At 45.5% G+C, this 14,676-nt stretch overlaps 1 protein-coding gene across 1 annotated transcript; it reads right to left on the bottom strand.

Annotated features, from left to right (window-relative positions):
- Nucleotides 1–602: 602 nt before the first annotated feature.
- On the bottom strand, nt 603–12,808 carry pnp4a (purine nucleoside phosphorylase 4a; the record flags this gene model as incomplete). Its single annotated transcript, XM_052031404.1, has 5 exons — nt 603–1,247; nt 3,392–3,582; nt 8,617–8,792; nt 10,742–10,845; nt 12,643–12,808. Coding segments are annotated over 5 exons (882 nt in total), but the record flags the coding sequence as incomplete, so codon positions are not given.
- Nucleotides 12,809–14,676: the final 1,868 nt, after the last annotated feature.

Below are 14,676 nucleotides of genomic sequence, written 5' to 3'. Positions count from 1 at the left end.
TGTGACCATGCTTTCATCCAGAGTCAATCCGAAAGTTTTGCTGAGACCCCACATTCCCAATAGAACTACACATCAAACGCTGGAGGAACTCAGTGATACAGGCAGCATCGATGGAGAGAAATGGACAGTCGACGTTTCGGATTGAGACCCTTCATCTGGACTGAAAGCTAGAGGGAAATGCCGAGAACAGTTGCTGCCTGACCTGCAGAGTCCCTAAGTGAAGACATAAGATGCTGGAGATCTGGAGGAACACGCAAACCGCTGGAGTAACTCAGCGGGTCAGGCAGCGTCTGTAGAGGAAAATGGACAGTCGACGTATCAGGTCGAGACCCCTCATGTCTCTTTCCTTCCCCTCTGTCTTGTAGTCCAAGTGAAGGGTCTCGACTCGAAAGGTCGACTGTTTATTTCCCTCCATTGATACTGCCTGACCCGCTGAGTTCCTCCCGCATTTTGTGTGTAGTTCCAGGTTCCTGCATCAACAGTCTCTTGTGTCTCACTTCAATAAACTCATCGTCACTCATTCACACCACCACGTCAATAACCGAAATGCGTTAAGGACAAACCAACAAGTGCACAAATAATCGGTGTATAGTATTTTTTAAATTTCATTCGTAGTTTTAAAGAGCTGTGCAAGACAGCCACCAAAGTGAAACAATCTAACATTCAATTTTCAGTTACATGTGAGCAAATCTTGTTGCAAAAACTACAATGTACAGTGAAACTCAGATAATCCAGCACGCTCGGGACTTTAGTGCCAGACAGGCAGATTTTATGGATGTTGTTCAAACTATCTACCAACACGTTTTCATTAACTTTTTTTTTCGAGGTTACATTGTGTTATAATTTCCCGGTGAACCTGGTAAATTTAAGAGGAGTGCAGGAAATGGAGCATTGGTCGGTTTGAAGGGAGCATGGCAATGGGGACGCGGCAAACGTTATCTGATGAGCTAGACATTGAACCATTGGGATTTCCCAATGGTCTGATACTGTATTATCGGAGTTCTATTGTATTTGCTTTTCTTGGATGTCTTGCAGCCTCGTGGGTGTCAGATCCACGCGACCCACCAACTCCAGTACCAGGTTTTGCACCACCCCGGCCCTCATTTTGCCAATACTCAGAACAGCTTTGTGCTCCACCGCTTCAGTGCTGTCATACTCCTTCGTCACTTTGTTGGTGATCAGGGAGAGTCCAAACACTCGCAGGCCGCAGTGTCTAGCAACGGTGACCTCGGGAACGGTGCTCATTCCTGTGAGATGGTGGACAGTGTCATTTACACAAGGTCAGAGGGACACGACACGAAAAGCAGCATTTAAATAATAATCCTAATGAAAAGTCATTGACTTTAAACTCTGCTACTCCCTCCTCAAATACTGCCTGACCTGCTGAGAATTTCCAACATTTTCTGTTTCTTCTTTTGCATTTATATCGCTTCTTTCACAGCCTTTGTCTGAAAATGCTTCACTGCCAATTACTATTGAAGTATTGGCATTGCTATAGAGTAGGAAATGAGGCAACTAGTGTGTACAGAGCAAGCTCTTGTAAACACCAGTCAGGTAATAAGATAAAACGTCTGTGTCAGTGACGTGAATGGAAGGATGTACGGAACACAGAACAGTACAGCACAGGAACAGGCCCTTCGGCCCACAGTGACTGTGCCGAACACAATGTTCAATAAACCAAATATCTTCTGCCTGTACATGATCCACATCCTTCCATTCCCTACATATTCATGTGTCTAACAGTCTTTTAAACCCCACTGTTGTATCTGCTTCCCCCACTGCCCGTGTGTGTGTGTGTGTGTGTGTGTGTGTGTATTAAAAACTTGCCCCGCACATCTCCTTTAAACTGTCCCCCTCTCACCTTAACTGCATGCCCTCCAGTATTTGACATTTCTGCCCTGGGGAAACGACTCTGACTGTCTATTCTAACTATGCCTCTCTTAACTTTATACACCTCTCAGGTCTCCCCTCAGCCTCCGAGGCTCCAAGTTTGTCCAACCTCTCCTTATAGGTCATAACCTCTAATCCAGGCAGTATCCTGGTAAACCTCGTCCGCACCCTTTCCAAAGCCTCTACATCCTTCCTGTAATGGATATTGCTCAAGAATGCCCTGACCTATTTTTGATTTGAGCTGTAGTGCCTGGGTTCCAGGTGCAGCCTTTAGCATGGAATGACTGCTTATTTCAGGGGTTGCTCTGTGCTGGTTTGGTCAGACCTTGCAGACAACTGTTACAACTCTGTAAACCTAACTCTATAAATAATGAAGCAGCAACCTTAAAAGCACTGTTACTCTTTAACAGCTGAGATTATGTAACCCATAACCACTGTGGAATTTTGACATCCATTCACAACACTTCATCCAAATTGCACTCCCACCAATTCTGTGGTGCTGGGGGAACTCAGCAGGCACCCACCACTCTGTGTGTGTGTGTGTGTGTGTGTGTGTGTGTGTGTGTGTGTGTGTGTGTGTGTGTGTGTGTGTGTATTCGTGTGTGAGTGTGAGCAGCATCTGTGGGAGGAAAGGAATTGTCGACGTTTTGGGTCGAAACCCTGCATCAGGACTGAGAGTGGAGAGGGGAGATGGCCAGTATAAAGAGGAGAGGGGGAGTGGCGATAAAGGATTCTGTGGTGACTGGTGGACTGAGGAGGGGTGTAAGATGACAGGCAGGTGGTGCCAGGTAGGGGAGGTGAGTGGGGGTTGGAAGACAGTGGCAGGTGAATGACAGCTGGAGATAGACAGAGAGAGGAAGGCAGGAAAACAGATGCAGCAAGGTGGGGGGAGGCAAGGGTGAAGGGTGGAGACGGCTGCCGGAGGGAGATAGGCAGGAACACAAAGTGCCCCCAGTGCTGGATTCGGTTAAGTAAAGGAGGTGAGAATGGGAACCATTAAGGGAGAGGTGTACGGCAGATGGAAACAGATGAGGGGTGGTGTTGGGGGTGGGGGTGGAAACCTGTGTGTGAAGTGGGTGGATGGAGCCAGGATGGGGAGGGGGATGAAGATAGGTGGGGGGGCTGGGGTGAGGGGGTGAGGAAAGGGGACAAAAATGGGGGGGGGGTACCGGAGGATCAGAAGTGGAGGAACAGAGGGAGAGAAAGGAAAAGGGGAGCGTTACCTAAAATTGGAAAATTCAATATCATAGGGTTGTAGACTACCCAGGTGGAACAGAAGTGTTGCTCCTCCAGTTTTGTGGTCTCCTTGGTTCTGCCTAGTTTAAAGTATGCTCCTGGATTACCCTTTATTAATGTACCTCCAGGAGTGTCTCCTTGCAACGTCGAAGGACACCTTGAGACATCCAAAGAGCACAGACAGTGCTATGTAAACACAAGTCTTTTTTTCACACCGTACCCTGCTAATGGTGAATTGCAGACAGATTTGCATGAACATTCTTACCCACAGCATCAGCTCCGAGCTTGTGAAGAAGACGTGCTTCAGCAATTGTCTCGAAGCTGGGGCCTCCAACCATGCAGTAAACACCTTCATGCATTAAGTTACTGCAATCCAGCTCAGTGCTTATATCCAGAGCCAGCTTGCCCAGGGCTCTGTCATATACATCAGACATGGGGGGAAAGCGGGAACCAAACCTACAAACAAGAAATACTTTGATTATTTTCTCACTTCTTCTTCTTTCCCCACAGATTCCCCTGGAAGGAGGTCATTAGATCAAATGGCATTTAGAGTAGAGAAACAGACCATTGGTCCCAACAAGGTTATGCCGGTGATTATGCTTCTGATCTCATCTGACTCCTTGTATTCTTTTCTCCTTCAGGAACTTATCCAGCTACCTCGTTGTGGTACCATGTTCCGAATTCTCAACATTCTGTGGGTAAAGAAGTTTTTCCTAAATTCCCTGTGGGATTTATTAGTGATGACCAGGTGTATATGATTTTGGATTTCCACCACAACTAGAATAGGGGGCTATGTGGGAGGGAAGGTTTAGATAGATCTTAAGGCAGGATAAAATGTCAGCACAACATTGTGGGCCAAAGGGCCTGTATGTGCTGTAATGTTCTATGTTCTAAGTAAAAGTGTCTTTTTATCTCTACAAGAACTCTGTTTTAAACTCCAGCTCATCTGCTTTAACACCAACCTTTGCTTCAGCCATGTGGGAAACACGGGTGCCTGAAGAACCACACTCAATGATTCAGAAACAGCTTCTTCCCCTCCGCCATCAGATTTCTGAATGGTTCATGAACGCATGAACACTACCTTGTTATTCCTTTTTTTACACTATTTACTTATTTTGTAATTTATATTAATTTTATGTCTTTGCACTGTACTGCTGCTGCAAAACAACAGATTTCACAACATATAAGTCAGTGATAATAAACCTGATTCTGATTCTCAAACAGGACTTAATCTAGGTAAAGATGAGGGGAAGGGAACCTCCGGTAATTCATCATTTGCTGTGGTAAGGTCACAGAGAACTGTGCAACGTTGGCACCTTTCATAACATGTGTGATTATAATTGGAATGAGGTGAGAGCTTGTGTTTGAGAACAGGTAGAGGCCTATGTAAAAGTTGAGAACTCCTCCAACATCACTGATTCAAAGTGCTCCGACTTTGACTTCTCCTGCAGTGAGACTGGCGGAGCATGAGATACAATAGATTTGTAGTTATTTCACTAGACTATTAACCCACATATGAACGATTCAAAGTCATGAGTTCAAGTCCCACCACGACAGCTGGGGAACTTAAATTCCGTGGAAGTAAAGAGTGAGTCATAGAATCCACTGGAATGTTGTAAGAACATATTTGGTTCACTAACGTCTCTTAGAGACGGAGATCTGCTGCATTCTGAGGCTGACGTGATGAGCTCTTCTTCTGCAGCCTCTGCCTCTGTGCCTGTTTCTTTGGCCACGAGACTTCACCCCAGTCTGTCGATCTTTTCTCCCACCTCCCATTCTCCTGATCCACTTGGAACTTTCCTCTCATTTCATGACCCTTCTGGATTTATTAGTCACTACCCACCAGTGTGACATTGACCGTCACAATTTTTCCACCACACTTGCACACTCTAATCTGTCCCAGCCCCTGAACTTGCAGCACTTGGCTCACTAAGGCTGATCCCAACATTGCCGTCAAATCTGCTGACCTCGGGGCAATGTTTGGCCAATTGACCTCTACCTCGCCTCATTCCTCCCTCTGGACCATGACACTTTGAAATGGATCCTAACTCATCCTCTTCTGGCTGGCTGGACTCCTCCTCCACCTCCACATCAAAGGTGTAACTATGGAAACCCACATAGCTCCAAGCTATACCACATCTCCGTGGGAATATCTAGTACAGTTGTTTCACTCCCAAGGCTCCCTCCCTCACCTCTGCTGTACTTTGACTGAGGTGCTGCTTCTTGTCCAGAACTCAAGTTTCATTGCTTTTGCTGCCAGCTTCCACCCTTCCCTCTTTCATCTGATCCCTTCCTCTAGTTCTCTCTCTCCAGCTCGGGACAAGTAAGTGACCAAAATCCTTTATAAATCTACAGACTCTCTCAGCAATCAAAAGCTTCACTACTTCCTACTCTGCTCCTGTATGAAGACTATTACTCTCCAATTTCTTCATCTGTCTGGTCTGATGATACCACACCAGTGCTTCAGAGATGTCGTCCATTTTCCCTCGACATGGTCTCTGCTCTACGGACGTTTTCAGATTTTCCTGCATCTGTTTCATTTCCTATATTTATTTCCAGTATTTCCTGTTTGCTTCAGATTCCCAAGAAAGTCTTTTTTTAAATCTTCTATCTGTGCTTACCCTTGCCCTATGCGGTTCCAGACCTTCTGCAGTCAGGTTGACTCCTAAGTGACCTGAAATGGTCTAACAAGCCACTTAGTGCAAGCACAGTTCAGAACAGGAAATAAAAGCTGTCCTTGATAGCAACATCCATGTGCTGTGAAGGAATAAAAGAAACTCCTCAAGAATAAGTTCTGCCACTGATATTGCTTGGTATCCATCAGACAAGATGGGCAAATGGGAGCTGTGTAATCGATCCTGTTTACGTGCCTGTGTTTAGGGGTACTCTCGTTCTGAATTGATGGTGCCTCCTTATGAGCTAGTTACTTTCCTCAAGAGTTTCCCTTAATGACAGTGGCATAAGCACATAGGAACATCAGCAGTTCAAGGGATGGTGGTGAAATGCTTGCTTTTTGATCCTTGACCAAGTACATTTTCCTCATTGCTGACTTCAGCCCTGTTATTTCAGTCCCAATCACCTCTGCAACCGAAAAGCAAAAAAACTGCAGATGCTGGAAACCTGAAATAAAAACAAAATTCTCGACCTACTTAATAGGACAGGTAGCATTTTTGACTTGAAACCTTAACCCAGTTTCTCTTTCCACAGATGCTGCCTGATCTGCTGAGTGCGCACAGCATTTTCTGTTTTTAATTCCATGCAATTCCTTGATGGATTACACCAAGGAAAATGTTTCCACTTGCCAATTAAATAATTGGGGACCTTTATAACAATTCAAAAAAAAATAGATTTTACATTTTGTATTTTTTAAATGAGAAAGGATTATTTTCCTTAGTATAAGATTTACAAGGATGCTGCCTGGATTAGGGAGCATGCCTTATGAAACCAGGTTGAGTGAACTTGGCCTTTTCTCCTTGGAGCGACGGAGGATGAGGGGGGACCTGATAGAGGTGTATAATTTGATGAGAGGCGTATAATTTGATGAGAGGCATTGATTGTGTGGATAGTCAGAGGCTTTTTCCCAGCGATGAAATGGTTGCCACAAGAGGCCACAGGTTTAAGGTGCAGAGGAGATGTAGGTACAGAGGAGATGTCAGGGGTAAGTTTTTTACTCAGAGAGTGGTGAGTGCATGGAATGGGCTGCCGGCAACGGTGGTGGAGGCGGATATGATAGGGTCTTTTAAGAGACTTTTGGATAGGTACGTGGAGCTGAGAAAAATAGAGGGCTATGGGTAAGCCTAGTAATTTCTAAGGTAGGGACATGTTCAGTACAACTTTGTGGGCCAAAGGGCCTGTACTGTGCTATGTTCTATGTTTCTAAAAACCCTGATGAAGATATTCCAACTCAAATAGCAAAGGAAATCAAGTAGGGTATACATCAACCCACTAACCCTGTTTCATTCTCCACAAATTCTTCCTTTTCTATTATGTCCTTCCTTTTGTGTTCCCATTTCAGGTTGCAAAATATATTCCTGGTGCACCAACAGAAATATTGCCTCCCCACCCCACCCCCTATAACCCCTAGACTGTGGCTCTTTTCTCTTCAAAAGAGAAGTTTGAGGTGTGACCAGATTTGGGGCTTCAGAATTTGAGAGGTTGGACAAAGGTGTTTTTATATGATGTGACGGTCACTATTACATCCAATGGAGAGTTAGGGAGAAACACCCAATGGTTAAGATATGGAACCTGCTACCACAGTGGCTGTTTTTGGGGGAGTTAGTAAAGCACACAAGGGAGAAAGGAATGGAAAGGCTCTGTAGATAGGATGAGTTGAAAAAGGTTGGGAGCTCTAAAAGTAAAATACTGCAGATACACAAGAGAGACTGCAGATGCTGGAAATCTGAGGAAACACACACAAAATGCTGGAGGAACTCAGCAGGACAGGCAGCATCCATGGAGGGAAATGAACAGTTGACGTTTCGGGCCGAGACCCTTCATCAGGACTGGAAAGGAAGAGGGTAGAAGCCAGAATAAAAGGGTGAGGGGAAAGGGGAGGGGGAGGAGCACGAGCTGGCGGGTGATAGGTGAGTCCAGGTGAGGGGGGAAGGTAGGTAGGTGTGGGAGGGTGTAAAAGGGAATGATGTGAGGAGCTGGGAGGTGATGGGTGGAAGAGGCAGAGGGCTGAAGAAGAAGGAATCTGATAGGAGAGGACAGTGGACCATGGAATAAAGGGAAGGAGGTGGGCAGGTTGTGAGGGTGGGGTAGAAGATAGAGAAGGGGTGAGGGGGCCACAGGAAAAGGGAAAACAAAGGGGGGGGGAAGGAAAACAGAGGGGCGGGGTTACCAGAAGTTAGAGAAACTGATGTTGATGCCTTCAGGTTGGAGACTACCAAGACGGAATACGAGGTGTTGCTCTTCCAACCTCCACCTGGCCTCAACGTGGCAGCAGAGGATGCCACAGACAGACACGTCAGTCGGGGAATGGGAAGTGGAATTAAAATGGCTGCCCATCAGGAGGTCCTGGCTGTTGCGGCAGACAGAGCGAAGGTGATTGATGAACCCGTCCCCCAGTCTGCATTGGGTCTCACCGATGTGGAGGAACCGGGAGTGGATGCAATAAATGAAATCAATAGATTTGCCGGTGAAGCGCTGCCTCACCTGGAAGGACTGTTTGGGACAAAATACCGCAGATGCCAGAAGTGTGAAATAAAAACAGAATGCTGCAAATACTTGTGCCAGGCAGCATCTGTGGAGAGAGAAACATAGCTAACATTATGGGTCACCAACCTGAAGCATTAATTCTGCTTCTGTCTTCACACATGCTGCCTAACCTCTGAATATTTCCAGTGCTTTGTTTTAAGATTGGGATGAAATTTGACGATACCAGTTAGTCTGAATAATTTCTTGGTCTAGATGTCATATAATTAAAATTGAGAGGGAGGGAGGGAAAGTGTAAAGGCTTCAGTTGTGTTGAGCTGTGTGGCTATATACCGTTCATCGTTAGGTCCTTGGAGAGCATGCTGCCCTGCCATGCCGGGCATATTGATGTGATCCTTGATGATCATGAGGTCTCCTGTGTTGTAATCATCTGCTATTGATCCAGCGGCATTGGTCACAATCAGGACTTCCACACCCAGCAGTCGGAACACCCGGATAGGGAAAGTCACCTTGGGGAAAACAGGAGCAAAGGTACACATTAACGATGACACACAAGGCTGCAGATACTGGGACCTGGAGCAAAAAACTGCTGGAGGAACTCAGCAGGTCGAGCAGCATCTGTGGAGGCAAAGGGATGTTTGAAGTTTTGGGTCAAATCCTGAAGCAGGGTCTCAACCCGAAACATTTTTCTTTTTTTTAATTTTTCTTTATATCTCTTTCCCTCCACAGATGCTGCTTGACATGCTGAGTTCCTCCAGCAGCTTGTTTTTTGCTGCACTTTAAGTAAGATAAGATGTCTTTATTAGTCACACGTACATCGAAACACAGTGAAATGTATCTTTTTTGCGTAGAGTGTTCTGGGGGCAGCCCTCAAGTGCCGCCACGCTTCCGGCACCAACATAACATGCCCACAACTTCCTAACCCGTACGTCTTTGGAATGTGGGAGGAAACCGGAGCACCCGGAGGAAACCCACGCAGACACGGGGAGAACGTACAAACTCCTTACAGTCAACGGCAGGAATCAAACCCGGGTCGCTGGCGCTGTAAAGTGTTATGCTAACCGCTACACTACCATGCCTGCCCATGGTATTGCGGAGGTCACTGCTGGCACATTCAATGCCTGGGGAGGCAAAGCCTTTCACTCACATTGAGCACAGGTGAGAAATCTCAGATCCAACAGGCCTTTTGACAGGTTTTGAGGAAATACAGCACGGAAACAGGCCCTTTGGCCCAACTGGTCCATGCTGACCAAGATTCCCATCTAAGTTAGTCCTATTTGCCTGTGTTTGGCCCATATCCCTCTAAAGCTTTCTTATCCGCGTACCTGCCCAAATACCTTATAAATGTTGTTAATGTACCTGCCTCAACCACTTCCTCTGGCAACTCATTTCATATACTGACCACTCTATGGGTGAAAAAGTTGCCCCTCAGGTTCCTATTAAATCCTTCCCTTAAAGCTGTGCCCTCTAGTTCTTGAGAATATAGTGTTGCAGCTACAGAGAAAGTGCAGTGCAGGGAGACAAGTAAAGTGTAAGGACCACAAGGAGGTAGATTGGGAGATCAAGAATTCACCTTTTAGCATATGAGAGGTCCATTCAAGAATCTAATAACAGCGGGATAGAAGCTGTCCTTGAGCCTGGTGGTATGTGCTTTCAAGCTTTTGAATCTTCTGCCCTCCAGGAGAGGGGCAAATAGAGAATGACCGGAGTGTGAGGGGTCTTTGATTATGTTGGCTGCTTTCCCAAAGCAGCAGGAAGTGTAGACAGATTCGCTGGAGGGGAGACTGGTTTACGTGATGGACTGGGCTGCGTTCACAACTCTCTTGCGGTCTTGGGCAGAGCAGTTGCCATATCAAGCTGCGATACATCCAGATAGCAAAGCATCTAATCATAATCATACTGCTGTTTGTAGGATCTTGCTATACACATACAGACTGGAGAAACTCTCACCTCCCAATATATTTCATCCATTATAAAATCCTTTGGGATGTCCTGATACATCCTGTATTGTGAAGGCACTATAGAATTACAGAAACCATTGGATTAAATGACCATCAACACCAGGCAAGATTTCTTTTAATTATATCTTTGTGTCCTGGTGCTGTAGTGGCCACTTAAACTGATGTGCTGGTGTAGGTCAGTGTAACACTATTACAGCGCCAGCAACCTGGGTTCAATTCTGGCCACTGTCTGTAAGGAGTGTGTATGTGCTCCCCGTGTCTGCAAGGGTTCCCACTGGGTGCTCCGGTTTCCTCCCAGATTCCAAAGACGTACGGGTTAGGAAGCTGTGGGCATGCTGTGTTGGTGCCGGAAGCGTGGTGACACTTGCGGGCTGCCCCCAGCACACTCTACGCAAAAGGTGCATTTCACTATGTGTTTCCATGTACATGTGACTATTAAAGATATCTTATCATTTTCTAGTGCTTTATCCACAGCAGGAATTGAATGTTACTTTTACCTTTGAGAGTGGGTATCCTTCATACATATGGAAACGCCCTTGCATGCAGACGCAAGTCTTCCCCTTCAGCTCTCCAAATACAAGTTGGCCAGCATGTCCTTGCACTGAACAAACAAGGGTCAATCATCAGTGTCCATGACAATTTCCAGTGCACTCCAACCACCTTCCCTTGTTCTTTGCAAACTTGAGCTCATCTAAAACTATGCTGCCCAGGCCCCAACATACAGGGCCCTGTTCATGCATCACCCCCTTGTTAATGTCACCTTAATTTAACAATTCTCATCCTTGCTTGCCAATTCTTCCAGTGTTTTAACAATCCATGCCCCTCTCTTGATTTTAACCCAAGGGGAGAATTAAAGCCTTGTGTCCCAGCTGAAAATGTGAAGGGATTCACTGGATTGAATCATTACAGTTTAACAACACTATAACCACTTTGAACTATCAAATAAATTTTGTTCTAATTGTGTTCTTTCTTGTAAAAATTGTGAATAATTAGTTTTTTTCTTGTGAATGTTGTGTATCTGATGCTCTGTGCCTTTGATGCTGCTGCAAGCAAGTTTTTCATTGCACTTGGGCACACGTACTTGTGGACATGACAAACTAGACTTTGAATCCTCCACACAAGCCCTGTTCCCCATTTCTGCCATTCTTGAAAAAGCAGTCAGTCAACGTCCAACAACTATACAAAATTATATATTAATTGGTTCTCCCTGGCTGGTTTAGCTGGAATTATAATGTTATGCATCATTCTGGGCCAGCATATTTAAATAAAAGATAGAAATTGTTCACAAAGTACACAGCTAGTGACTTAACCGCATTGATGTACAGAGGGACCTTGGGGTCCAACTCCATAGGTCCCTGAAGGTGGCCGCGCAAGTTGATAGGGTGGTAAAGAAGGCGTATGGCATGCCAGCCTTTATTAGTTGAGGCATTCAGTTCAAGAGTTAGGAAGTTACGTTGCAGCTTTATAAAGCTCTGGTTAGGTTGCATCTGGAGTGTTGTATTGAATTCTTATCACCCCACTATAGGAAGGATGTGGAGGCTTTGGAGAGGGTGCAGAAGAGGTTCACCAGGATGTTGCCTGGATTAGAGGGCATGTGTTATAAGGAGAGGTCAGACAAACTTGGGTTGTTTTCTCTGGAGTGTCGGAGGCTGAGGGGAGACCTGATAGAAGTTTATAAAATTATGAGAGGCATGGATAGGGTAGACAGCCAGAATCCCAGGGTCGAAACGTCTAATACTAGAGGGCATGCATTTAAGGTGAGGGGTGGGGGGTAAACTTAAAGGAGCTGTGCAGGGCAAGTTTTTTTTATACACAGAGAGTGGTGGGTGCCTGGAATGCGCTGCTGGGGTGGTGGTGGAGGCAGATATGATAGAGGTCTTTAAGAGGCGTCTTAGATAAGCACATGATGTGCAGAGAAGGGAGGGATATGGACCACGTTCAGGTAGAAGGGATTAGTTTAATTAGGCACCAGTAGCTTAATTAGTTCAGCACATCATTGTGGGCCAAAGGGCCTGTCCCTGAGCTGGACAATTCTATGTTCTAATGAATCATTGACTGATTATAGTGCACAGAGACCATTTGGCCCATCAAACCATTGCTAGCACTTTGTCCATCTCACTTCTCCTGGACTTCCTGTGTATGTTTTGCTTTTTTCAACTATTTATCCAATCCCATTTTGAAAGTTAAAATGTCTTTATCATCCCTTCAGGAAGCATGTTCTTTATAATAACAACTGGTGGTGAAAATGCTTTTGCCTCATCTCACGACTGGCTCTTTTGAAATCTGGGTTCTTCAATATCCACTCTGTTGCCACAGATTCTGTGTTTACTCTAACAATATCCTTCAGGATTTCAAATACTTCTCGCAAATATCTGAATGAGTCCTCAATGTTCCATACCTGTGCTTTTAGGGAAGTTGGGAATATCAGTGTATTTGAAGGTCTCCTGATCGGTGAATGTCTCAGCAAGCATTCCCAGCCCAGAGCCACAGATTATTGCAACCTTTGGTCGATGTTTAGTCCTCGATAACAACCATTCTGCTGTCTCCAGATATGTCTCATAACTGAAACAATACACACAAGTATAAAATCAACAGCAAACAGCATGTTATATTGTTTTCCAAAGAGCAGCCTCAGGAAATCTGTGCGCAATCACATTTTTATTTGTGTGGAGCCAATAATGTCCGTAGGCAGCTAGTGAATTGTGATTTAGTCTACCTATCTGTGAAGTCTTGATCCCCGACTCTGCTCCATTCATCTGCTGCCGACACCCTATTCAGAGCCTTCACTCCCTTTACACTAGACCACTGACCATCCTCACTTGTATGGCTCTCCCTGATGTTCAGTCATCCAAAGTTCTGCTGTCCTGACCCAAACTGGAAAACAATATTACATTCTGTTTGCCCAGTTTCCCACTGCTGTTGGGCTTTCTAGTCTAGTGCGTCAAGTTTAAAGTTCTCATCTTTGTTTTCCAATCACTCCACTGTCTCGTGCCTCTACATCTCTTGTCCTCCTCATCCAGGTGGACGGTAACAGTCTTTTCCCCAAGGTAGGAGAGTCCAAAGCTAAGGGGCATAGATTTAGGGTGAGAGGGGAAAGATTTAAAAGGGACCTGAGGGGCAACTTTTTCACGCAGAGGGTGGTGAGTATATGGAAAGAGCTGCCAGAGGAAGTGGTTGAGGCAGGGACAACAGTATCATTTAAGAAGCACTTAGAGAGGTACATGGAGGGGCGAGGCTTGGAGGGATATGGGCTGAATGCAGGAAATTGGGACTAGCTGGGTGGGCACCGTGGTCGGCATGGACTGGTTGGGTCGAAGGGCCTGTATCTGTTCTGTATTGCTCTATTACGTTGTGACTCTAGCAGGACAAGATCTCTTTGCTCCTACAGTCTTGAACCACTTACGATTTTAATTGTTTCACCATTGGTCCTCACGCTTGCAGTTGTCAAGGGTTAATGTTCTGCAGTTCCCTCCTTAAACCTCTGCCTCTCACCCTCCTCCCACCTCTTTGATCTTTCCATCGCTGATCCAAATACCTCCACCCCTAATATACAATGGAGCCACCAATTTCTTTTAATAATATTCCTGTGAAGCAGTTGGAGATGTTCGTTATACATTAAGTTGTGGTTGGAGTGTTTTGTAATGTAATCTTTTTCTTCACCTTTCCTATATTTATTAGTTCAACAACAGAGTCAGACCTAATATGGTGAACTGGGGCTTCTCATGCCACTGAGGTTAAACCAACTGGGCTCTATATCCTGTGTTGAACCAAGGCATGACATTTGTAATTTTCTAGTCCTTGGGCACCGCTCACAGTAGAGGGATGTTCGAAAGATTGTGGCCAGAACCTCTGATATTCTCTCTTGTGCTTCCCTCAGCATCTCATCCAGACCAGATGATTTATCCAATTTAGAGTTATAGAGTAATACAGTACAGAAACAGGCCTTACGCCCAACTCACGCATGCCAACCCAGATGCCCATCTAAGCTAGTCTCATTTGCCTGCGTGTGGCCCCTATCCCTCTAGACCTTCCCTATCCATGTACCTGTCCAAATGTCTTTTAAAATGTTGACACAAGACACTGAAGATGCTGGAATCTGGAGCAACACACCATCTGCTGGAGGAACTCAGCGGGTCAGGCAGCATCTGTGGAGGGAGTCGATTGGAGAGTCTCGACCCAAAATGTTGACTGTCCATTTCCCTCCATAGCTCCTGCCTGACCTGCTGAGTTCCTCCAGTGCTTTGTGTTGGTCTTTTAAATGTTATTATTGTACCTGCCTCAACCACTTCCTCTGGCAGCTCGTTCCATATACTCACCACCCTCTGGGTGAATAAGTTGCCCCTCAGGTTCCTATTAAATCTCTCCCATCTCACCTTAAACCTATGTCCTTCAATTTTTGATTCTTTTTTAATTCCAGTTTAAGTGCAATACA

Source organism: Pristis pectinata, chromosome 16 (genome assembly GCF_009764475.1).
Source record: "Pristis pectinata isolate sPriPec2 chromosome 16, sPriPec2.1.pri, whole genome shotgun sequence".
Lineage (NCBI taxonomy): Eukaryota > Metazoa > Chordata > Chondrichthyes > Rhinopristiformes > Pristidae > Pristis > Pristis pectinata.
This window is presented reverse-complemented; position numbering and strand designations above follow the sequence as displayed.